This window comes from Pan paniscus, chromosome 11 (assembly GCF_029289425.2).
Source record: "Pan paniscus chromosome 11, NHGRI_mPanPan1-v2.0_pri, whole genome shotgun sequence".
Classification (NCBI taxonomy): domain Eukaryota; kingdom Metazoa; phylum Chordata; class Mammalia; order Primates; family Hominidae; genus Pan; species Pan paniscus.
This window is the reverse complement of record NC_073260.2, coordinates 45,765,624-45,791,271: the sequence shown is the minus strand read 5'-3', so window position 1 is coordinate 45,791,271 and position 25,648 is coordinate 45,765,624. Positions and strand designations below refer to the sequence as shown.

Sequence of the window (25,648 nt, the reverse complement as noted above, 5' to 3'; positions counted from 1 at the left end):
ATTAGCTCCCTTTGTCCCCACAACCACCGAGACTCAGGAGGATGACACATGGCCTTCTAAGGCCCCCATCCCCTGCGCCCCCCACCTTGCCTTTGTCTGTGAAGGAAGGGCACAATACGGGCCCTGCCTGGCTCTGCTCTTGAATTCAGTCCCTTCACTGCTCAAGGGTCAGCCTGTGTCAGACTCAGCCAAGCAGCCCCCGAGGAGGGCATCTCCATGCCCCAGTGGCCTCCCTTACCCCAGCTGCTCTTCTCTGCCTGGTTGAATACAAGGCTGGGAGCTAGGGACTTAGCGGGGTGGAGAGGAAATTGCTTCCCTCCCCTTAGGGACTTGAAGTCCAGTAGAGGTGTGTGTGTGCGCATAGGGCTTGTGGTCCAGTAGGGGTGTGTGCATGTATATGTACATATGTGTGTGCCTGCATTGTTGCATGGGCGCATAGTCCACTAGGAATGTGTGCACATGTGCTCACATGCACATGTAAAAAGTCCAAGGTGTGTGTACCTCGTGCCCCAGGAGAAGGTGTGACCTGGGCAGTGTGAGGAAGTAGGTGGGGTAGACAGGCCCAGGGTTGGCGGTGGTCAGGGGAGGGCTGGAGTGTGGCCAGCACAGAGGAGTGGGGATGTGCACCACCTGGGGAGGTGGGGAGCAGACGGAACAAGATGGTGGGACCTGACCTGCCCCTCCCTGTCTGTGGCTGTGGCAGTTGGGGCGATGGAGGTCCCAGTAGGGAGGTGACAGAGTCCAGCTGTGGAAGCCATGGGATGGTGAGGCCAAACCGTGGCTGAGGACCTTTTCAGGAGGTGCCTCTCTGGTGGTCTCTGCAGACTCAGGGCCTGAATGAGGAGGGGTCCTGGGAGACCCCAGCTTCTGGGTCAGGGAATGGAGGACACTGGTGCCATCCATGGTGAGGTGTGGGATGGGAGAGGACACGAGGTCGAGGTGGGGGGTTGACTCCTCCCTATGTGCATGGCAGGGTGGGGGTGTCATCCGTCTTGAGAGGTGAGCATGAGCCCAGCAATGCTGGGAGTTGTTAGTAGGCTGGGTGGGCCAAGGTTCTTAGGGGAAGTTGTGGAGCCCTGCTGGGGCTGCGCTGTGTGACCGACCTTGCTTCCGGTCTCCTCCACAGTAAAGAAGAAGCGGACCTGGCACAAACACGGCCCGGGGCAAGCGCCTGACGTCAAGCCTGTGCAGAATGGCAGCCAGCTCTTCATCAAGGAGCTGCGGAGCCGGACCTTTCCCAGGTGGGCTGGCCTTCCTGTATGCTCCACCACCTGCAGCCAGGGGATGCACACTCTCTCCGTCCCTTGTCCCGCTATCCATTGCTGGGGGCTTCCTTTGCTATCCTTGCTGGAAAGCAGGAAGCAGGAAGCCTGTCTCCTGGAGGCAGCATAGCCTGCACCAGCAACCCAAAGCTCCCTGCAAATGGGCCGACCTCTCCTTCCCTTGGTCAGCACTTCCCTGGGGGTGGGGGACAAGTATTGGTGACCTTTCTCCCGCTGGGTGGAAGGGACCTCTCTCCCAACCTGAGTATGCCCAGCACATGCCAGGCACTCTCCTGAGCCCTTGGCTCCCAGACCTTCCTCTGCCCACAAGCATGCTCCCATGGCCCAGGCAGGCATTGTCCTCATGTCTCCTTCTCAGAGACCCCCAGTGCCCACACTCTTTTTCTGCATGAGGGCAGAGGACAGAATTCTGGCCACAGGAAGGACACAGCCGGGAGCGGCTCCTGGTGAGAAAGGAGCTGTTTAGGGGAGGCACCTCTGAGCTGCCCTGCAGCCGTTCATGAGCTGGAGTCAGTTTCTGTTTGTCACACAGCCTTTATTTCTCCCTCACTTTTGAAGGATAATTCCGCTGGACACAGAATCCTAAGTTGGCGGGTTTTTTTTCTTTTGACATTTTAAATTCCAACTCCCTTCTTGCATGTGTGATTTCTAATGCAAAATCCAATGGAACTCTTGTTCTGACCCCTCTCTGGGTAAGGTGTTTTTTTCCTGGCTTCTTTATTTTTTCTTTTCTGACCTTTATTGAGATAAAATACAAATAATACAGTTCACCCATTTAAAGTGTGCAGTTCGGTGGATTTTACTGTATTCACAGATATGTGCACATCACTTGATTTTGGGACATTTTCATCACCCCCAGAATAAATCCCATAACCTTTATACATCATCCCTGTCTTCTCATCCCCCCTCCCAGCTGTCTTTAGCAACTACTAATCCGCTTTCTTGTTTCTGTAGATTTGCTTCATATAAATGGAGCTCTACAACAAGACTGGCCTCTTTCATTTAGCAGAGTGCGTTCAAGGGTCGTCTGTGCTGTGGCATGTGTTAGCACCTCACTCCTTTTTTGAGGCTGAATGATATTTCATCATATAGATATTCCACATAGGTACTCTGTCTATCCATTCATCAGGTGATGATCATTTGCGTTGTTTCCACTTTTTGTCTACTATGAATAATTGTGCCATAAACATTTTTATACAAGTTTTTATGTGGACATATGCTTTTATTGTTTTAGGAGTGGAATTGCTGGGTCATATGGTAACTCTCTGTTTAACTGTTTGAAGAACTGTCAGACTGTTTTCCAAAGCAGGTTCCCCGTTTTACCTTCCCACCAGCAGGGTATGAGGGTCTCCATTTCTTCACATCCTCACTAGAACTTGTTATTATCTGACTTAACTTGATTCTAGCCATGCAAGTGGGTATGAACTGGTATCTTATTTTTTGATTTTCATTTCTCTAGTGATTAGTGATGTTGAGCATCTTTTCATGAGCTTGTTGATCCTTGTATATCTTCCTTGGAGAAATGACTATTCAGGTCCTTTGCCCATTTTTAATTTTTTTGCTTTTTTTAAATTATTGAGTTTAAAAGTTTCATATATAATACATTCTAGATACAAGCCCCATTACCTGATATATGATTTCAAAATACTCTCTCCTATTCTGTGGGTTGTCTTTTTACTTTCTTGATAGTGCCATTTGAAGTAGAAAAGTTTTTAATTTTGATAAAGTCCAATTAATCTATTTTTTGTTGTTGTGCTTTTGTTGCATATCTGAGAATCCATTGCCAAATCCAAAGTCATGAAGATTTATTGATATATTTTCTTCTAAAAGTTTTGTAGTTTTAGCACATACAGTTTGTTCTTTGATACATTTTGAGCTTATTTTTGTATATGGTGTGAGGTAAGGATTGAACTTCATTTTTTTTGCATGCAGCTCTTCATTTGTCCCAGTACCATTGGTTGAAAAAACTATTCTTTTGCTAGTAAACAGTCTTGGCACCCTTATCAAACTCAATTGGCCATAGATGTGTTTGTTTCTGATATTCAATTCTATTCCACTAATCTATATCTCTGCTTATGCCAGTACCACACAGTCTTAATTACTATAGTAATTTATAGTAAGTTTTGAAATCAGGAAGTATAAGTCTTCCAAGTTTGTTCTTTTCTTTTTTTTGAGACAGAGTCTCACTCTGTCACCCAGGCTGGAGTACAGTAGCATGATCTTGGCTTACTGCAACCTCCACCTCCCGGGTTCAAGTGATTCTTCTGCCTCAGCCTCCTAAGTAGCTGGGACTACAGGCGTGCACTACCACGTCTGGCTAATTTTTTGTAGTTTTAGTAGAGACAGGGTTTCACCATGTTGGCCAGGATGGTCTCAAACTCCTGACCTTGTGATATGCCCACCTCGGCCTCCCAAAGTGCTGGGATTACAAGCGTGAGCCACCGTGCCTGGCCAAGTTTGTTTTTCTTTTTCAAGTTTGTTTTGATCATTCTAGGTTTCTTGTATGTCATATGAATTTTAAGGTCAGCTTGTCAATTTTTACAAGGAAGTCAGCTGGGATTTTGAAAGTAATTGCTTTCAATCTGTAGATCACTCTGCAGGTATTTCCATCTTAACAATGTTAAAACTTCTAAGCTGTGAACATGGTTACTTTTCCATTTATTTTGATCTTTTAAGTTTCTTTCAAGAATTATTTATAGTTTTCAGAGTATAAGTTTTACATTTCCTCTGTTAAATATATTCTGAAGTATTTTATTCTTTTTGGTGCTCTTGTCAATAGAATCGTTTTCTTAATTTTCAGATTGTTCATTGATAGTGTGTAGAAATACAATTGATTTTTATATGTTGATCTTGTATCTTGCAACCCTGCTGAACTAGTTTATTAGTTCTAATAGTTTTTTTTTAGAGGGTTCCTTAGTACTTTATATATACATATGACCATGTCATTTGCAAATTGAGATAGTATGACTTCTTCCTTTCCCATCTAGGTGACCTGTATTTATTTTTCTTACCTAATTGCTCTCCCAAGAACCTCCAATATCACCTTGAATAGAAGTGGCAAGGTGAGGGTGGTCAGGGCCCCCCTCAGCACTATCAGCATGCCACACCCAAGGGAGAGCTTCAGTTTCACTAGTCAGAGCTGGATGCAAGAAGGCAGCCCCCACCTCTTGGCATTACTTGCTGCAGACGTAAACTCAGCAACAGGCAGCTGGGGCAGAATGAGAAGTGGAAGTCCTGCTCTCCCAAGAAGAAAGCTGTCTAGCTGGGAGCCGGTGGGGACGAAGCCTGTGTTTTTGGCTGCAGCACTTGGGAGTGGAGTGTCCACCTCTGAGCTCTGAATGTGAATGGAGGGAGCAGTCTTGGTCCAAATATCACAGACTGTTCTTACTGAGTTTTTGGAGATTTTCTTAAATAGATGTTTCTTCATTTGCTGTTTGGTCTTGGGACCATTTCCAGAGGCTCTGAATAATTGTTTTTTAAATAATTTTCAGCATTTCATTGTCATGCTGGAAGTTGACCTCGCTTATCTGACTTCTTTCAAGATAGTTGCTTGGTCTTTGGTTTTTTTTTGCAGTTCAAATATGATATGCCTAGGTGCAGAATTTTTGGCATTTATCCTCCTTTATGTGGTCTAAGCTTTTTGGATCTTTGGTTTCATGTCTGCCATTAATTTTAGAAAATTCTCAGCCATTATTAATTCAAATAAATATTTATTCTACTGCATTTTCTCTTCCTTTTTATATTCTCAATATGCACATTAGGCTGTTTGTAGTAGTTCTTCTACATTTCTTGGATATTCTGTGCCTCCCCTTGACCCCCACCCACATGCTTCTTTGTTCTGCTTGGATTTCAGGTTGGAAATTTTTATTGATATAACTTCAAGCTTACTGGTTCTTTTCTTGGCCATGTCTAGTCTACTGATGAGCCCATCAAAGGCATCCTTCATTTTTGCTACTTTTATTATTGTTTTTTAATTTGTAGCCTTTCTTTTGGCTCTGTCTTAATTTCCATTTCTCTGTTTACATTACCCATATGTTCTTACATGTTGTCAGCTTTTCCCATTAGTGTAGCTAACATACTAATCCTAGTTATTTTAAATTTCCTGTCTGATAATTCAGAAATCTGTGCTATGTCTGAGTCTTCTTCGGATGCTTGCTTTGTCTCTTCAGACTACAGTTTTTCTTGCCATTTAGCAGGCTTAAAATTTCTTGTGAAAGCTGGACACGATGTATTGTGTAATAGGAATTGAGGTAATTAGGATTTAGTGTGAGGTTTTATGTTAATCTGAGTAGGACCTGGGCTGTGTTAAATTTGCTATAGCTCTAGGTGCCAGAGATGTCAGCTTCTTCTAGTTTGTTTGTTTGTTTTTCTCCTGGTTTCTTTGGGTTTTCCTAAGAATTTCATATTAAACAGAGTCTGTGTCTGCAGCTCTCTCAGTTATAGTCAGCTATTATTATACTGATGTATGGTGGTAGGTTTTGGGGAGGGGAAGTGTTCTATAATTTCAGGATTAAATCTCAATTTTGTAGAGTCTCTGGGCTGTGATCATTAGGAGCATTTCTCAGCCTTTTTAATTTTTCTCTCCTTATCTGAGACAGGAAGGTTAGTGGGGGCTGGAGGTCGCCAAATGCTTTCCCCATGTCCAGTAGAGTCTGATACAGGGGAGCAGACTTTTGTTATGGAGAACAACACTCTGGATGTATTTAAAAATAGATTCTATTTCCATCCTTCTGCCGGATTAAGGAGTTTTTAACTCCTAAACTGATCTACACTTAACTTTTGGCAGTTTGACAAAAGTTATCACTTAAGTGTTCCTACAGGTCACTGCCTCCAGCAGCTTCCGCTTCAGGTAAGGCGATCTCAGCTATGATTTTCTGTCTCCTCAGATTTTGGGTGGTTGGTTGTTTGCCCTATGAGCTCAATTCTCTGATGAATATAAGAAAAGTTGTTGATTTTCTGTTTGTTCAGCCTTTTTCTTGTGGGGAAGAGGGGAGTGACAACATCCAAACTCTTCACATGTTGGAGCTGAAACCAGAAGAACAATTCCACATTATTTTAGCCACCTTAAATTCATTGAGTTATCTGTTGTTTTATTTTTGAGTTGTAAGAATTCTTTACATATTCTAGATACTTGTCCTTACCAGACACTTTCTGCCATTCTGTGTTGTCTTTGTAGTTTCTTGACAGCGTCATTTGAAGCACCAAAGTTTTTAATTTTAGTGAAGTCTAACTTACCTCTTTTTTCCTTTTATTGCTTGTGCTTTTGGTATCACTGCTGATAAATCATTGCCTAATCCAAGATCTTGAAGATTTATGCCTTTGTTTTCTTCTGTGAGTTTCATAGTTTAAGCTTTTATATTTAGGTCTTTGACTCATTTTGATTGAATTTTTGTATACTATCTGAGGTAGGAAGAACTTTATTCTTTTGCATATGGATATCAACTTTTCCTAGCAACATTTATTGAAAAGACTGGCCTCTCCCCATTGAACTGTTTTGGCACTCTCATTGAAAAGCAGTTGATTGTGGGTGTAAGGATATATTTCTGGGCACTTAAGTGTATTCCATTCCTCTGTATATCTTTTCTTATGACAGTACCACCATCTTGACTGTAGGAGCTTCGTATTGAATTTTGAGGTTGGGAAGGGTCTTCCAGCATTGTTTTTTTAAAAGACTGTTTTGGTCATCTGAGTGCTTTGCATTTTTATTCAGCATTCCAAGTTTAGTTTGTCAATTTCTGCAAAGAAGTCAGCTGGGATTTTGATAGGGATTATGTGGAATCTGTAGATTAGTTTTCCATTGTTTCTTGAATCCCACACCTTTCTTCTAAGTTTGATTTCCTTCTTATAGAATTATATCTTTTAGTTATTTCAGCAAAGGCTTATGAAAATATATACTGTCTTGTCTGACAATGACTGTCTTTATTCTTACATGATTCTAATATTCTAAAATGGATCTAAAGTTCTAGAGTGAAAGCTGTTTTTCTTTAATTCTTTGAAAGGTATTTTATTGTCTTTTGACATCTCTTGCTAATGAGATATCTGTTGTTAGTCTAGTTGCTGTTTCTTTATATTGTTTGATGTACTCAGTACATGAGTGTACGATATTGCCTCTAGATGTACATTTGTTTTTGTTTATTCTGCTTAGAACCCAGTAAGCCTCTTTAATTTGGAGAGTCACATGTCAATTCTGAAAAATACTGTTTTCTCTTTTAGTAGCATTTCTTCTGTATTCTCTGTATCATTTAAAAATTTTTCTTCAAATTTACTATTTTTTCAGCCATCTACTGTTTAGTGCATCCATTGAGTTTAAAAAATTTTGATCATTGTATTTTTTATTTCTAAAATTTCTATAAATTTCCTTTTCAGTGTTGCCTGGTCTTTTTTCTTTTTTAATACATCCCTGTGCCTTGCCGCATCCTCTTGATTTCCTTCTGAATGTGTTGAGTATATTTATTTTCAAATCTCTTTTCGGTTGTTCTATTATCCTCAGTTCTGGTGATCTCTTTTGACTGGTGTGTCTATTGACTGACCCTCTTGGTGGTTCACCTCCTTCTGTGGGGCATGGTGCTTCAGAGGGGTCCCATTCCATTGGGACTAGTATGTCCTTGGCTGCTGTCCACCTACAAGACGGTTTGTGTTTGCCTTTTGCTAAGGTCTTATGGTTTTCACAAGATTAGTTCCAGATCCAGTTTGGGGTTCCCAACCGATGGGTTTAGTGCAAGTTTGGAACTCTCACTGCTAGGACATTGGCGTTGGGATTCATCAAGGACAATTTTCTGCCTGTGGCCCAGGTGGATGGGAGGCCTTCCCTGTTGCTTTCAGAGCTTCCTTTGCATGGTCTGTATGCCTCGAGCTTCCCACATGGTTGCCTGTACACATTCTTTCTTCTTCCTCACCGTCTAGTCCCCCCTGGTTTATCCTTAACGCTATTCCCATGTGGTCAAAGCCCGTGGACATTCTTCAGTTCTAATCTTAACTGCCCTCTTGGCAAAATTAGGCATTGCAGCCCTCTAGATCCTTGAAGTCTTGTCCTTTGTTGGGGATGGATTTCCTCCTACCTGCCTGCTTCCTGTCCTGTTAACTGCTCTCCTTGAGGCTTTTCTGGGGACTCAGCTCCACAACCTCTTTAGCTCTTCTGAGCTTGTGGCCTGTCTATCCAACTGGCACATCCCTGGAGAATCTGACAGGTATCTTAGACCACATGTGTCCCCAGATCAGATCTGTACCTGTCCCCAGCTCCTGCCCCTCCACCGTGGGCCCTCTGTAAATGGCCCCGCCTCTGCCCCCACCACTCACAACAGTCTCCTGGCCGTCCATATTTGCCTCTTCCTGTTCCCTCCCACTTTCTCAGCTATCACCAGACTTACTGATCTCCTGAACCCCCTTGGCCCTTTCCCTGCCCCCTAGTCCAGGCATGGTGCCCTGAGCCTCCTGATGCTCTCTGTGCCCCCACTCTGCCCTGCTGCAGGCCACTGTCTGCACAGCAATGGCCAACCCGCAGACTACACCACTGCCCTGCTTAGAATTCCGGAGGCTTGGCTGGGCGCGGTGGCTCACGCCTGTAATCCCAGCACTTTGGAAGGCCGAGGTGGGTGGATCACCTGAGGTCGGGAGTTCGAGACCAGCCTGACCAATATGGTGAAACCCCGTCTCTACTAAAAGTACAAAATTAGCCAGGCGTGGTGGCACATGCCTGTAATCCCAGCTACTCAGGAGGCTGAGGCAGGAGAATTGCTTAAAACCTGGGAGGCAGAGGTTGCGGTGAGCCAAGATCACGCCATTGCACTCCAGGCTGGGCAATAAGAGAGAAACTCCGTCTCAAAAAAAAAAAAATTCCAGCAGCTCCCAGTGCTGCTGTTGTGCAAAGAATTCTGGCGGCTCCCAGTGCATCTGGTGTGCAGCGGGAGCCCTCCAGCTGCGGCTCCTGTCATTCCCACACCTGCCACTGTCTGTCCGCGTCAGAGGCCTTGGGTGGTGCACTCCTCCCCTTGGCCCTGTCTTGCAGGGTGCTCTTTCCCCTGTTCCCTGCTGTCCTCCTCCCCAGCGCTGCTCACAACTGTGCCCATCCCATAGAAGCATGTCCCCAGGATCACCAAACAGAGGCTGTTCTAGCGGGCCCTGTGGACCACAGCTGCCCAGGGGCCTCTCAAGGAGCAGGAGGCAGCCTGGGGCGTGGGCTGGGGCTGAGGGCTCTGGGTCCAACTGTATGGCCTTGGGCAGACCACACTTCCCCTGGGCCTCATGTCCCTGGGAGGATTCCTAGGGTGTGTCAGTGCTCTGCCAAAGTCATTTTTCCCCTTTGCCTGTGGGCCCCTCTCATCTGCCTCTGGCCCTGTGGTGGTGGCCATGTCTAGTAGGGAGCAGGCCAGGACAGGATGCTCTTGTCCGGGTCCTTTGGTTGACACCGCACATGCCGTTCATCTTGCCAGCCAGGGGCCTCCTCCTGGCCCTGCCCCTCTGCTGCTTCCTCTGGGCAGGAATGTGGGGACAGGCTAGGCAGGGCGAGAGAGAGACAGAAGGAGACCTGGTTTTCACCCCTGTCCTCTCCACATGGCTTTGTCCAAGGCCTTCCCAATATCAGAGCCGTCTTAGTGGCTCTTGTTCCTGAGCTGTGATTCGGTGGCCCTGCCGTGGGGAGGCACCTAGCCGAGAAGGGGTGCATGGGAGGTGCAGCGGAGGAGCTACCCCCGTCCTCACCTATGGGTCAGCCCGGGTGCCAGTGGTTGGGAGCGACCTTGCTCAGGCCCAGGCGCCTCCTGCCTCTCTGTCTTGTTGGGAAGGACAGGCCCTTGTCTCCTCTTGACATTTCCATGTGACACGTGAGACCCCATGTCCCTGCTCCCCCAAACAGTGGGGTTCTGGAGTCAGCGCGGCATCTGCCCTGGCTGCTCTATGGTCCCATTTGTGGCACCACGGCCAGGCCTCCTCCTGTGGCTGTGGGAGGTGGGTGGCCAGACCCAGGCTCGCCTCTCCAGCGCCAAGGCCCTGTCCACACCTGTCCCGGTGCAGGAGGCCTCGGGCCCAATGTGGCCTCTGACCTGTGCTTCCCTGCAGTGCTGAAGACGTGGTGGCCCGTGTGCCAGGAAGTCAGCTCACGCTGGGCTACATGGAGGAGCACGGCTTCACCGAGCCCATCCTCGTCCCTAAGAAAGACGGGCTGGGTCTGGCTGTCCCGGCCCCCACGTTCTATGTCAGTGACGTCGAGAACTACGTGGGTAAGCGCCATCCCCTTCACAGTGCTCTGGGGCTGGAGCTGGGAGTGCTGGGACACTCACCACTGTGCATGCTGTTTCCCCACGCCCTGGCTGTGTCCATGTGTGCCGTGAGCAGTGGAGCCTCAAGGCTCACCGTACTCTGTTCCTGGTGCTCTTAGTTCAGACCCTGCGTCCCACTGAGATGACATATGACCTGGCAGGTCCCTTGCCCTCCCAGATACTCTGACTGCAAAGTAGGGGCTGGTCTGGGAGACCCTTTGATTCTGGCAGCTATGAATTGCATTACTGTGGGTGCTACATGACACTGCCATGCCTGGGAGGCCCTGGTGGTGCGGGCCCATGTTCCCATCCTGGCTGCCTGATTAGGGGCCTGGCCTTCCTCATCTGTACCATGACCTGCCCCCACGGCACCAGAATCTCCTTGTCTGGATTCCGTCTGGGTTCTAGCCAGTGCCATTGCCATCAGCAGCACCCATTTCATGTCCCCTTGCAGCTCCAGAGCTACTGGGGTTAGGTGGGCACTTGTGGGTAGAGGAAGCACCTGTGGGGGTGCCGTTCAAGAGGCAGTGGCAGGGAGAGGCCAGCACACCTAGCAGTGACGCTGACAGGCCAGTGGCCACATGGCCAAGCATGGAGGCCCACATGGTTGCAGGGCTTCAAGGTGCTCATGGGGGATGCCTGGGTGGCCGGCACGAGGAGGAAAAACCCTGAACGGGCAAACCCCCAGGACAGAAGGTGGGCAGGCAGGCACACTGGCCTCTCAGTGCTGGGGCTTCCTAGATGACTGGCCCCACCACTCTGAGGCTCACTCTCTTCCTCTGTGCACCCCTCGTGGGGTGTGTGCTGGAGGTGAAATGAGGTCACCTGTGCAAGCCTCTGGGCACATAGGGGCACCCACCAGGAGGCCATCAAGTTCAATTTCAGCAGGGGGCTGGGGCCACAGCTTTTCTCGGGAGCCACATGGCCACCCTGGGGCTACCGAGACTGGGCTCCCAAACTCGTCGTGAAGAGGAAGAGCGAGCACCCTGGTAGCTGTCAGACATCTCGGAAGAGGGGCTAGAAAGTGCTCGTCCCGGGACCTGGGGTGAGGGTGTTGGGTGTCCATGCAAAGGGGCTGATTCTGTGGGGTTCTTACTGAGGAGGAGGGCAGGCTGGACATAGTTGGAGCTGTGGCACTAGCTCTGTGGCTGATCCTGCCCTGAGCCGGGATCCAGCCCCTGGTCTCGCCTGTGCTTGGATTTACCGCAGGTTTGCCTGAGAGGGGGCCGTGGCCATCAGGTGGGCTGTTTCTGTCTTGCTGCACAATGCTGGTCAGGCAGCCTTGTGTACCCCAACTGTAATGTTCATGCTTGCCAGGCCAGTGCTCTTTCTCACCTTCCCAGACCCTGGCATGGTGCACACAGGATAACAGCTAATATATAGTGAGGGCCTGCCTAGTGCCAGGCATTTTTCTAAGCTCTTCCCATGTAGGAGCTAATTTCCTCCCTTCCACAGCTCTGAGAGCTGGGTCCTGCCCTGCCACCAAGGCCCTGGGCTCACCTAATCATGCGGGTGGGGCCTGGTTTTTCCCCTGGCCGTGTTCCCTCTACAGCTGTCCCTGCAGAAGCAGGGAGGAGATGGTTCGTCGTTTGTATTGCTTCTATGTCTTTCTTTTTCCTCTTAATTTTTTTTTTATGATGGAACTTTTTAAATACACACAAAATTAGAGAAACAGTAAGCCCTCATGCACTCAGCACCAGAAACAAAAGCCACCGGCTTTCAGCCAGTTTTCCGTTTCCCCACTTTTTTGTTCTCTTTGTAGTATTTTAAAAGGAATTCTGATCAGGCATGGTAGCTCACGCCTGTAATCCCAGCACTTTAGGAGGCTGAGGTGGGTGGATTTCTTGAGGCCAGGAGTTCGAGACCAGCCTGGCCAACATGGCAAAACCCCGTCTCTACTAAAAATACAGAAATTAGCCAGGTGTGGTGGTGGCACCTGTAGTCCCAGCTCCTCGGGAGGCTGAGGCAGAAGAATCGCCTGAATCCAGGAGGTGGAGGTTGCAGTGAGCCAAGATCGTGCCACTGCACTCCAGCCTGGGCGAAAGAATGAGATTTCATCTCAAAAAAAAAAAAAAAATTCTTTTTATATACATCATTTTACCCATAAAAATTCTAGCACATAGCTCTAGCAGACAATTTAAAAAATATATAATCACAATTCCATCATCGCACTCGATAATATTAACAGTAATTCCTTGGTAGCGCGTAAGACCCAGTTTAATTCTTCCCAGTTGCCTCAAAAGTGCCTTTTTACATTTGGCTGTGGAATCCAAATGAGACCCCCACATTGCATTTGGTTTTTATATCCCTGAAGTCTCTTTTCTTCTGACAGCCCCATTTCGTTCTATCCTGTTGGTTTGTTGGAGAGAAGGCCATGTTGGTCCTGCAGAATGTCCCACATCCAGGATTTGGTTGCCAGCGTCCCAGTGGTGTTGCTGAGCAGGTCTCTCTGTCCCGGGTGTTTCCTATAAACTCGTGGTTAGAGGCTTGCTTGACTTGCCTTCAAGTTTTTGGTAGGACTCCCTCTGGGTGGGAGTGCTTTCACCTGTGGGAAGGCCTGTTGTGCCTGGCCACACTCTTGCAGTGATGCAGACAAGGCCAGTGGCCCCGGCACCCACCTCATCTGTCCACACTAAACCCCATGGCCTTGCAGTTTGTGGTCAGAGCAGCCATGGAGAACTATTGCAAAGGGCGACTGGCAATTCTGTCCTCCTCCCTCTATCAGTCATGAGTCTTTTATAAAGAAATTTTCCTCCTCAGCTCATCTGGTTATCCTGAACTTTTCTTTGTCAACTACAGAAAAGGCTTTTCCCTTTATCAGTCTGCCAATTCTCAGAGTAATGAATTGGTGCCCTAGAAATGCAGGGGTTTTGATAGCTTAATTTTTAAAATGTAGGTATGTCTCATGAATTACTTGGAACATAACACTAAAATGTATTTGCTGTTCATCTGAAATTCAGGCAGGCCAGGCATCCTGTGTTTTTATTTGCTAATCTGGCCACCGTCGCTGAGGCCTGTGACCTGGCCGCCTCACAGCATCACCAGGTCAGAGGAGTGGTCAGAGTTGAGCCAGGGGAAAAGCAGGCAGGTGAAGCTCGACGTTGGCACCTAGAGCCTCCGCATCCAGCCCCTGGCAGCTCCTGCTGTGTGTGAGGGCAGCTAAGAGTGTGTGTCCACTCCACACGTCCTGGCCTCAGGGAGGCTGTGCCACCTTCCCAGGGTGCTCAAGCTCCTCCCACCACCTCCCCAGGGCCGGAGCGGAGTGTGGATGTGACAGATGTCACCAAGCAGAAGGACTGCAAGATGAAGCTGAAGGAGTTTGTGGACTATTACTACAGCACCAACCGCAAGCGGGTCCTCAACGTCACCAACCTCGAGTTCTCTGACACCCGGTGAGCGCTACCACCCTGGGGGTGTGGGGGCTGGGGTTGGGGCAGGGGCGCTGTGCCGTCCTTGGTAGTCGCCTGAGAAGCACAGGTCGAAGGTATCAGAGTCTGGAATACTGCACATGGCACACACTGATTTTTCCTGTTTCTCTCTTTTAAATTTTTTCCTTTTTTCCTTTTTTTTTTTTTTTTTTTTTTTAATAAGACTGGCCCACAGCTGACTGTTTCTCTTTTAAAGTATGAAGGTGACGTATTGAGAACAATTCAAACAAAAATAAGGAGCAAAAAGGCAAAGCCTCCTCTGGTCTTGGCCCTGCCCATCCCACTCCTCAGAGAGAACCATTGGTAACAATGTGTAGTTTTTTCCAGAATGCACACACTCATGACACACTCAGACACATCTATGACACACCCACTTCTGGACACACAACATTCACACTCATGGACACACCAACACTCGTGACACCCACTCGTGGACACACTCATGACACTCACACTGACTCATGGACACTCCAATGCATGAGACATTCATGACACTCTGACCCTCACATTCGCTCATGGACATACCCATGACATGCTCACCCATAGATATGTCACACACCTGCAGTCATGACACACACATACCTACTCACAGACACCAACGTGTGGTGCAGTCACACTCATGGACACACTTGTCAACACACTCGTGACACAACACACCAACACTCATAGACATACTCATGACACATTCATAGACATGACACACTAGTGGACACATGGACACACATGACACACACTCAGTACTCACCAACACGTGGTACACTCACACTCACGGACACACTCGCCAACACACGACACATTCACAACACACCGACACTCGCCCATGGACGTACTCATGACACATTCATAGACACGACACACTAGCAGACACATGGATACACACTTAGCACTCACCAACACAGGGTACACTCACACATGGACACACTCGCCAACACACCTGTGACACGTTCACAACACACCGACACACTCACATGACATAGACATGCGATACACCCACGGGTATTCATGGACACACTTGGCACACTCATACACAGACACTGACACACTCAAACACAACAATAGACTCATGACACGCTTATGACACACACACATCCCTGACACACTGAGATACTAACTCACTGGCACACTCATACTCCTAACACCCGCATCCCTGGCACAGTTACTAACACCTGCACACACCCATGTAGACGCCTACACTCACACACATGAGATCCTGCAGGGGCGGCTGCTGTGACCTGCCTCCCTGCTTTCCAGGCAGGGCAGGCCCCACACAGATACACCTTGGTTGGCCCGGTCCCCCTGAGTTCCTGGCACTAGTTGTCGTCAGCCCTGCGGTCACTGGGTGGGGCATCCTCTGTCAGGGCTGACCTACACCAGCCTGGCTTCCTGGTGGCAGAGATGCTGGCCCTGCACTTTGTGGCTCTGACCTTGTTCTCCCCGCAGGCTGTCAGCTTGGGTGTGGTCAGTGCCTGCCCTGGATCCACCCCTCACCCCCTCTCCATCACATCACCTCTGCCCTCCAGCTGGCCCCTGGGAAAGATCCAGAACACTCACTCACCGTAAGGCACGGGTGGCTAAGGATGGCTTTAGTCTTCATCGTTTCCGTCATGCCTACTTCCTGAAAGCACATAACACGTGCAAAGGGGCAGGTAGGGAGAAACAAAAGAATTATCTAAAACCAAGAAAGAGAATACAAAACTATGCCAAGAGCCACAAAAAGGTAATATGGTTGTGCATGGTGGCTCATGCCTGTAATCCCAAGACTTTGGGAGGCTGAGGTAGGAGGATCACTTGAGGCCAAGAGTTTGCAACCAGCCTGGGCAACAAAGCAGGATCCTGTCTTTATTTTAAAAATTAAAAAAAAAAAAAAAAGGTAATGGGCATTCATTTTGGTTGAGCTTCCTAACAGCAAAGACAAAAAGGGAAATGGAGTGGGTTATGGTACCAGAGAAAGTGGTATGTATTGCTTTGGTACCAAACAACATAACTGAGTCATGTCTCCATCAACTTAATTTACTGCCCTGCCTGGGTTGAGGGGTTCTCACAGAGAGATGTCTAGGTTATGGAGCTAGGGAGAGATGGTACTTTGGCCTGTGGTTTTCTGTTGGGCCTTTCAGGGCCACCCCTTTGCCTCCTGTTTCCACTGGCCCAGTCCATGGATCATTAGGGGGTTGTTTGCAACTTTTGTTGGGCACTTACCTACCAGAGCCTTCACATGGGCTTGGGTCGGGTCCATGGAGTGGGCTCTGCTTCATCATTAAGTCTGTCCCCAAGGATGTTGGCCAAGCAGGTAAGGTTAGGCCTGACACCATGGGCTGTCTGGGGTAGCTCTTGGGGCCTGCTGCCTCGGGGGTGCCCACAGTGACCAATGTTCCCCCAGACCGGAGAGATGCCTGCTCTGTGGCAGGTCTAGGGTGATGTTCCCACTGCTGGTAATTCAGATACATGTCACATCTGGACTCTTGCTCATGGTGGCCTTGCGTGTCCATGGGGGCTTTGAGGACCTCCTCCCGCCAACTCAGAGAAAGGTGTGGCTTGCACCTAAACAGGCCAAGCAAGGGAAAGAAGGACGTTTGAGGCTGTGGTGGGAGGCAGGGACAGCCTGGCCCCCTGTGGTGTGTGGTGTTTGAAGGACATGGCTGGAGATGGGTCATGAGGGCCCTTGTGGCAGGGAACCCTCTCCTGTGGGCCGTGATGTGCCCAGACTGCTGAGGTTTCAGAGGTTGGCAGTGGGTATGAATGGGGGCAATGAGGACTCCTGGAGGATGGAGAAGGGTGCTAGTTTGGAACGTGCTGGAGATTTAAAGGTGAGGTCTGTGACTGAGGCTGGTGGGATTAGGGCGGCAGGACTCTGCTTGTGATTTGTGACAGTCTTGTCCGGAGACAACTTGTCTAGGTTGGTGTGGCCTTCGAGTAGAGACAACAGCACTTGCAGATGGGATGACAGAGACATGACAGACCCTGTCTTCCTGGAGGCAGCAAGAACCCCCAGATCTGGTTCTTAGTGGCAGCTGAAATGTCACTGCACAGGTGCTGTTGAGCTTGACTTTTTTTTTTTTTTTTTTTGGAGATGGAGTCTCACTCTGTTGCCCAGGCTGGAGGGCAGTGGGGGTGATTTTGGCTCACTGTAACCTCTGCCTCCTGGGTTCAAGTGATTCTCCTGCCTCAGTCTCCCAAGTAGCTGGGATTACAGGCATGCCACCATGCCCAGCTAGTTTTTATATTTTTAGTAGAGACAGTGTTTCACCATGTTGGCCAGGCTGGTCTCGAACACCTGAGTTCGTGGTCCGCCCACCTCGGCCTCCCAAAGTGCTGAGATTACAGATGTGAGCCACCGTGCCCAGCCTAGTTTGACATTTTTGATGAAATTTAACACGTTTTATCCAGGACAGTGACATGTCATTGAATCGAAGGCTGCCTCTGCATCTCCCTATCTTCCCTGGATATGAATTGGCTGGATTTGACAGTGACTTGACGTGGCCAGGGGTCGTGGGCACCCTGTTGTCAGCTCTGGAGAGCAGTGGCTGTTATCCAGGTGACGCCAGAGGTGCCGGGCTGAGTGTGAGAAATGATATCTATGCTTCAGCCCAGTGTGCCACAGCACATGGCACATGGCCAGTCTGGAAAGACTCGCTTTCCAGTTCCCAGGAAAGGAGGTTCCCTCTCAGGGGTAGATGGTTTTGGGGCCTTCTCATTATCTTCTGGGGGTGGAGGCCAGCGTCAGACCCAGTCTCCTGCCAGGGCCACAGCCAGCGCCTGGGCTCATTCCGCCCTCTGTGATCCTGTTTGCTCCTCTGTGAAATGGGAGCTGTGACCCGTGGCCCGCAGGTGGTGAGAGAGCGTGGGACATGCCTCACAGAACATGTTTCCCACTGCAGGGGAAATAAAAAAGGGAGTCCCAGGTTCCCTCACCACCTTCCTCTCCCACCCCTAGAATGTCCAGCTTCGTGGAGCCACCTGACATTGTGAAGAAACTGTCATGGGTAGAAAACTACTGGCCAGATGATGCATTGCTGGCCAAGCCCAAAGTGACCAAGTACTGCCTAATCTGCGTGAAGGACAGTTACACCGACTTCCACATCGACTCTGGGGGCGCCTCTGCCTGGTACCACGTGCTCAAGGTGAGCCACGCCCCTCGGGGCACCTCTGCCTTGCCATGGCCATGACCCATCTGCAGGATTGTCTGCAGTCCCCACAAGCCCTGACTGGCCAGGATGCGACTCCCCAGAGGGCCCCTGGACTGTCCATCCCTGGGACAGGAGGCCTCTGGAGACATCTCTGGGTGGAGTGGCAGGGGTGCATGTGGGACCAGAGAACTGCATGAGTGTCTCCTTGTTCTGATGGGATTCAGGCTCGTTAACAATTGGGTGAGGCCACCGGGTGACCATGCACTTAGAGGAAAAAGGGGAATGTTGCAAAAACATCCTGGAAGAGGGGCCAGCCATAGCCAGGGCCCCGCACAGGAGCCAGTGGGCAGGATAGGGGCATCTGAGTGGGCAGGGAAGGCTAGGAGCCTCATCATCGAGGCTGAGAGAGGGAAGCCAGAAGAAAAATGAGGCGTAAATAGCAACAGAAACAAAGGAAACCCTAAGCTGTGGGCTCCCCCAGCTGCTAACTGAGCTTCTTCAGACCAGCTGGACCTGGATCTGGGGGCGGGCAGGTGCACATGCTGATCCCACCTCTGGGAGGCCTTGAGCAAGTCACTGGGGCATCCTCAGAACCTGCCTTGGCCCCATTGCAGTAAGACAGGGGTCTCACTGCTCCTGGTGCAGAACCCCTCCTGGGGCCTGCCATAAGACTGCCTGGGACACAGTGGCATCATTTGACCCAGCCTGAGATCCAAGTGGCTCTCAAGAGTGGAGCTACCTGGAATGCTTTTGACAGTCATTTGCAGCTTTATTTGCAGCCTGGGCACCCACACCATTTGTAGTGCCTCGAAACAATGTAATGTGGGATTATGGGCTTTAGCTCTTAACTGTGCGGAGGGCCCAGATACCCAGAACCTTCCTAACATGCACATTTCTGAGTTGCAAAGCACCTGTGCCCTCAGTGTTGCAGGCAGGAGTCATGGACCTGGGCAGGGTACTTTTCACGTTAGGACCTGTCACTTGCACCCCCGACCCCCGCATCCCAGTATGGGCGGCTCTGCCAACAGGCTCTCTTGGCAGGGGGAGAAGACCTTCTATCTCATCAGGCCGGCCTCGGCCAACATCTCCCTGTATGAGCGCTGGCGGTCTGCCTCTAACCACAGCGAGATGTTCTTTGCTGACCAGGTCGACAAATGCTACAAGTGCATCGTCAAGCAGGGCCAGACCCTCTTCATCCCCTCAGGTGAGTGCGGGCAGCTTTGGGGACCATGTACTAGGGCTTGCCGGCCCTCATCAAGCTTACTGCCCTGTCCCTTGGACCGTGTCCCCACCATGGGGTCTCTTCGGCATCCCTGGCATGCCTGCTCCCTTGTCCTGAGCATATGAAGTGGAAAGGAGGTTGAAACTGGGCAGCTCCCTTGTCCGGAGCTTACCGCCACCCCAGCCCAGTCCCTGCAGAGGGGCCAGCAATGGGGCTTGTGTTGTCTTGTCAGCATGGGCACTCCTCACCACCGAGGCCACCTTGGAGCTGCGCAGCCAGTCACCCGCCTTCTCATCCTGGCTGGGCTCACTATGACCGAGCCCATGGCTGGAGACCCAGCTCAGAGAGCCTTGTGTGGAGACAGCAGCCACGACATCAGAGCCAGCGAGGGAGGAGGGCGCTAGCTGCTAATTAAGACAATAGTAGGGGACATTTTGAGTCTGTGCTGAAGGAGAAGGCCCGTCATGAGCCACTGTGTGCCCCTAGATGACGTTAGAACAAATCCCAGACATTCCTCTGTTTCATTAAATATTCCACTATTTCTGAAGGGCTTCCTTTCCTTCTAAGTAACATAGCTGTAATATTGTTGTCACACCTTGAAAAATGAACAATTAACAGCATTTCCCTGGTATCATCAAATAGCCAATTGGTGTTCAGATTTTTAAATCGTTTTATAGGGTTGGTTTTTTTTTTTCATTTTAAATAAGTATCAAACTGAGGCCCTCATATTTTAATGATTTATAAGGCTCAGAATCTTCTGTAATCTCTGGGTCCCTCCTCCCTCCGTTGGCTTCCTCATAGTCGCAGCTATTTAGGAAAGAGTTGTGGATTTCCCAGGGTCTGGCCCAGGCTCTGTCTCCGAGGATAACCTGGGGACCAGTCCCAGCTGCGATGCAGCTGCCCCAGCCTTGTCTCCTGCTCCTGAGTGTGGTTGGGAGGCCAGGTAGCTGGACACAGACTGGGGCTTCCTCTCTCTGTCTGAGTACTGCCCCCTCAAGTGGTCTGAGTGAGTCCCCTCAGCTCTGGGCCTTGGTTTCCCTGTCTGTGCAGGGCTGGACTGACTAGTCTGTGCTGTCTCAGACACAGCCTCTCCCCCGACCCCCTTCCATGGAGGCTGGGGTTGGGCCAGAGCCAGAGAGCTTCTCCCAGGGAGGCCCCAGGCTGCTGGTGAAGCCGCAGAGGCGGACAGGGCACCAAGGTGTAGGCGGGCAGGAGCTGGAGCCTGGGCTGGGCCGGGAAAGGCCTGTGCTGGTCTCCGCCGCTCCCTGATCTACAGCCATGAGAAGCCCGTTCATGGGAGCAAGGTGGGGCACCAGCCACTCCTGTCTCTCTCCCAGGCTGGATCTACGCCACACTCACCCCTGTGGACTGCCTGGCCTTCGCGGGACATTTCCTCCACAGCCTGAGCGTGGAGATGCAGATGAGGTAGTGCCTGCCGCGCTGTCTGCCCTCGGGCTCCGCAGAGCAGCGTCCTCCCTCTAGCTGGGTCGGTGCTGGATGCCTTGGGCTGAGTCCTGGCACAGCCCGCCTGTGGGTGGCCTGGACATGACCGTCAGCCTCGGTGGGCCTCTTTGTGATGTGGAGGGAAGGAGGAGGTGGGCCCTGGGTTCATGCAGGCCGGCTCCTCAAGGGACCTGGCTGCTGGACGGTTGTAGTTGCCCTTGGTGGGGTTGGGGTTGCTTAAAAGGCTGCTGCCTTCTCTTCTTGGGCACTGACAGAACTCCCATGGGCCCCGAGGTCTGCAGCCACCAGGGCAGTTTTCCCCTGGTCCTCCTTAGCTATGCAGGGCCCAGTGGGGAGGCCTGAGCTGGTGTGTCTGGGGCCTGGATTGATGCCCAGCGTCGCCTGCTTGATGGTCAGTGCACTGAGAACTGCTCTTTGGTGGCTTCTAGAGCATATGAAGTGGAAAGGAGGTTGAAACTGGGCAGCCTGACTCAGTTTCCCAACTTTGAAACTGCGTGCTGGTACATGGGGAAGCACCTGCTGGAGGCATTCAAAGGTACTGGTCACTCCGGGGTGGGCGTCCAAGCCTGGGGCTCTTGGCTGTGGGGGCAGCCAGACCTGGTCAGGGCTGACTGTCTGGGTGTGAGTGCCGCCTTCCTGTGGCCTGAGCAAGTTCTCTTGGGACTCAGACCCCTGGGGCTCAGTTTCCCCATCTGTATAATGCAGGACTAGATTGAACAGGCTGGGCCTCTCTTTCCGATTGGACTGTCCCTTGTTTTAGAACGAACACTGGGCTGTGGGTTGAGAGGGGTGAGTGTGCATGGCCTCAGTGCAGGTATCAATCACACCTGCTCCACCCTCCACACTTGCCTCCATTGGGAAGGTGGAGCCCTGGCTCTGTCACCAGCTGAGGAGTGGGTGCGAGTGGGCTCTGGGTCCCCTTAGGCTCCCTCAGGGGCCTGGCAACTGGACCGTGAGGCAGGCTTGTGGCTCGGTGGCCCTCTGTGGATGCACTTTGGCATCCCCGGGCCGCCCTTTTCTGTCCCAGGTCCTGCCTGGCCACACCCTCAGAGATGAGAGCAGGTGGCTCCTGCCAGCCACCACCCTGTCCAGGCCTCCAGACTGCCCAGCAGCGTGAGGGAGCCTGCAGGAGAGTTTGCATTTATGCGTGATTTCCTTTCTCAGTGTGGTTGCTCTTAGTTGCTCTTTTTTGGTTCTAATAGCGGCCAAGAGCTCTTTTATGCAGACCCTTTGTACTCTGACCCTAGTTTGAGAAGGTAAAATGGTCCTTAGTCATGGCTGGCCAGGTTTCGGTAAGATTTTCCCACTGTTCCCCAAATTTGGAGCCCTGAGCTTGACTCTGGCAGAAGGAAGTGCCCAAGATGGGAGTCTAACCCTGCCCTCAGGGGACTGGTGCCAGGGAGGCAGGGATCAGGGCAGCACCTGGGAAGCCACACCACAGGGCCAGCCTGACTACTGGCCAGCTAGGCCACTGTGGCCATATCCTCTCTGCCTGGCCCTCCCTCTCTGAGTGGACGACAGTTCAGTTGGCCCCCAGGACTGAGAGGACCCAGGGAGCTGCCATGGTCCTGGTGCGTCAGAGCCCTGGAGCCCTCTTCAATGGGAAGAGGGAGGGGAGGCCCACAGCAGGAGCACACCTCCCAGCTGAAATGTAGTTGGTCCCTACACTGTGCTAAGGGGCGCCATGAGGTGGGAAGAGATGCTTGGGGATGCCTGGTTGGGCCCATGGACAGCCTGTGGCCTGGGTCCTGGCATGACTGTGTCCCCTTGCTCAGGTAGGGCTGGGGTATTGGGCAGAGTGAGGAGAGCCAGGCAGCCTGTGTTAGGGGCCTGGAGGGTGAGACAGTGGGAGGATGGTGGGAGGGCCAATCTTTCCTCAAGCAGGGCAGGCCACCAGGAGGATGGGCGCCCCCAGGTTCCAAGAGGAACTGTTGGCAGTTGAGCTGGTGGCCATGGGCGGAGGGAGACCTCTGGAAGGCTGGACCTGGCATCCCCCAGTCTGGCTATGTGGTTGGGCATGAAGGCACCTGTGGGCAGCGGGCACCCACCCACCTCACCCAGTGTCTCCTTCCCAGGCTCTCACAAATCTGGGAAGCAGCTGCCCCCACATCTAGTCCAAGGAGCTAAAATTCTCAATGGTGCTTTCCGATCGTGGACGAAGAAGCAGGTAGGAATCATGTCACAAATGCCCTAGGGCAGGAGAGCAGTGACAGGCGGGAGGACCTCCCCGGAGTCCCAGCAGCAATGTCCAGGACTTGTCCTGCTTCAGTGAGATCCAGCCTGGGAAGGACGGTGGTGCTCCCCTGCCTGGCTTGGCCCGGGGTGTGCCTTTGCCCCAGACACCCCATGGGTCCGTCCCCTGCTGTCCACTGATTGGGCCACCTGAGGGCTGGGGGAGAACAGATATAGATGCAGAGCCCCCTCCATCAGGGGCTCACAGCTTAGTCACAAGTTGGTGGGAGGAGGGTGAGCAGGTGCTGGTGTGTCCTGGGAGGAAGGTGGGTCTGTGGGTGGGGGACAGATGGCCTATGGTGGGATGACACTGTGTGAGCACAGAAAGGCCTGGAACCTGGTGGGGGCAGGGAAGGACTGGGGGAGTGGCTGGCCCCAGGACAGGGAGTGCTGGGGACACCCTGTCGGCTCCTCCTGGCTGGCCCTGGCATCAGCTCAGAAGCTAAGCTGCCTGATTGCAGGTGCAGCACCCCAGCCACCTTGCTCTGTGACCCGGGCAGCCCCTCCCTGTGACTCTTCCCGATGACCATCCTGTGCGCGCCCCCACAGAAGCCACTTACTGTGTTGCTTAGCATCTTCCCTTGGTTTTGGCTACAGAAGGGAGGGGAAGGTCTGGCCCAGCCTCGAGCACCCTCTGGGACAGTGTTTCCTACTGGGCTCATTGTGCAGAGGTACTATGCCCACTCTTGAGGGAGGAGGACCCTCTCCCAGGCCAGAGAAGGCCAGTGGAGATTTACAGGAAGCCTTCAGGGAATACAGGCTGCAGGGAATACCATGTGTAGCCTGCCTTTCTCATGGGTGGGCCAGGCAGGAGAGGCAGCCAGTGCACTCCCAGGGCCATCCTGCAGCCACCACCTCCGTCAGGCCTCAAGGCCCAGGGCAGTCCAGGGCGCCCCTGCCACCTCACCTTAGCCATATGGCTGGGTGGAGTGGCCTCTGACCAGGAAGAAGGGATGGGACCCATGTCCATTCCATAGCCTGCTGGTGGTGGCCTCAGGCAAGCTTGTCCTCTCCGGTACTTGGTTTGTCCACCTATTGATCGGGGCTCACAGCAGAGACCTCTTGCCAGGGCAGAGTTTGGCTTGGAAGCCCCTCGCCTCATGCTCATCTGAGTGGCTTGGCAGTCAGGCGACAGCCTGCAAGAATGCAGGGGTAAGTCAGGGCCACGGGAGGTGTCTGGTGCTGACCCTGGGTCCGGTTGTCCTGCAGGCTTTGGCAGAGCATGAGGATGAGCTCCCGGAGCACTTCAAACCTTCACAGCTAATCAAAGACCTGGCCAAAGAGATCCGGCTCAGTGAGGTGGGGCCGTGTCCAGGTGCTGGGCTGGACCCCTGGGGATTGGGGAGGGCCCACCTGTCTTTCTCTGGGTCCAGGGGCCAGCCTAACACAGAGCTGCCAGGTCTGGGAAGGCCAGTGCCCCAGATGGTCCTCCTTGCCCTTTCCTGGGCAAGCTTGCCTTTGTGAGGGCTCAGGGTCCTAGGTCTCTGGCTGGGTCTGTGTCCTGGTGTGAGTGTGTAGGGACTGAGAAATGGCACCAGCCTCTCTGAAACTCCCATGGGGAGGGCACTCTGTGGGAGGAGCCCCTGACTCAGCCCCTGCAGTCCCAGCTTATGTGTTCCTGGATGAGCCCTCAGCCGCTGTGCTGGGGTAGGACAGAAGAGCCTTGGGGAGAGCAAGTGACTCATGGCATGTCGCAGGTGTGAGTGTGTCACACAATAGCATGGGTTGGGTGTGAGTGTGTCACATGATGGTGTGGGGTAGCTGAGCCTTTCTGGGCTGATAGTTCCCCGCCAGCCTGGCAGTGAGTGTCTCCAGCATCCTGGTGTGTAGACCGTCCTGGGCCACAGTTTGGCAGAAGCAGCATGTGACCCTCTCCTTTCTGTATCCCAGAATGCCTCCAAAGCCGTCCGACCGGAAGTGAATACTGTCGCCTCGTCAGATGAGGTGTGTGACGGGGACCGGGAGAAGGAAGAGCCCCCATCTCCCATTGAGGCCACCCCGCCTCAATCCCTCCTGGAGAAAGTGTCCAAAAAAAAGACTCCCAAAACTGTGAAGATGCCCAAGCCGTCCAAAATCCCCAAGCCCCCGAAGCCCCCTAAGCCCCCAAGGCCCCCCAAAACGCTGAAGCTCAAAGATGGAGGCAAGAAGAAAGGGAAGAAGTCCCGGGAGTCAGCCTCACCCACCATCCCCAACCTGGACCTGCTCGAAGCCCACACCAAGGAGGCACTGACCAAGATGGAGCCGCCCAAGAAGGGCAAGGTGGGACCCCCTCACCCTGACTCCCCACCTTATCACCAGAGGTGCTGCAGCATCTCTTGTGGGCCAGTCCCATGGAGACAGCTAGGGCCCATTGTCCTTGTTCCCCAGGGGCCCCTGAGAAGATGTGGGGGTCTGGGCTCTTGCTGTGGGCTTGTATGCCCAGAAGATGCACTTCCTTGCCTGGTCCTGACCCAGTCCTGCAGCATCCAGGCCCAGACCCCCCAGAGTGGACAGGCTTTGCCCAACAAGCCACAGAGCAGTGGGCCTGAAGAGGGGCCCTCACTGAGGAAGGCAACACAATGTGTGTGTGCTGTGGCAGAGGTGGCACCCAAGAGGGCCACCTGGTGGAGGAGGCATGGTGGTTTTCCAGGAGGGGATGTCT

The 25,648-nt window shown here is 51.8% G+C and overlaps 1 protein-coding gene across 3 annotated transcripts in view; it reads left to right on the top strand.

The window, feature by feature from the left end:
* PHF2 (PHD finger protein 2) overlaps window positions 1-25,648 on the top strand; it is a 103,590-nt gene that overhangs the window by 59,889 nt on the left and 18,053 nt on the right. For all 3 annotated transcript variants that reach the window (XM_034967768.4, XM_034967766.3, XM_063594321.1), the window contains exons 3-12: window positions 1,127-1,241; window positions 10,338-10,498; window positions 13,788-13,929; window positions 17,897-18,083; window positions 19,131-19,293; window positions 20,649-20,736; window positions 21,204-21,310; window positions 22,851-22,942; window positions 24,217-24,306; window positions 24,898-25,266. In XM_034967768.4, the coding sequence (XP_034823659.1) occupies window positions 1,127-1,241; window positions 10,338-10,498; window positions 13,788-13,929; window positions 17,897-18,083; window positions 19,131-19,293; window positions 20,649-20,736; window positions 21,204-21,310; window positions 22,851-22,942; window positions 24,217-24,306; window positions 24,898-25,266 (1,514 nt within the window). The remainder of the gene's footprint in view (window positions 1-1,126; window positions 1,242-10,337; window positions 10,499-13,787; window positions 13,930-17,896; window positions 18,084-19,130; window positions 19,294-20,648; window positions 20,737-21,203; window positions 21,311-22,850; window positions 22,943-24,216; window positions 24,307-24,897; window positions 25,267-25,648) is intronic.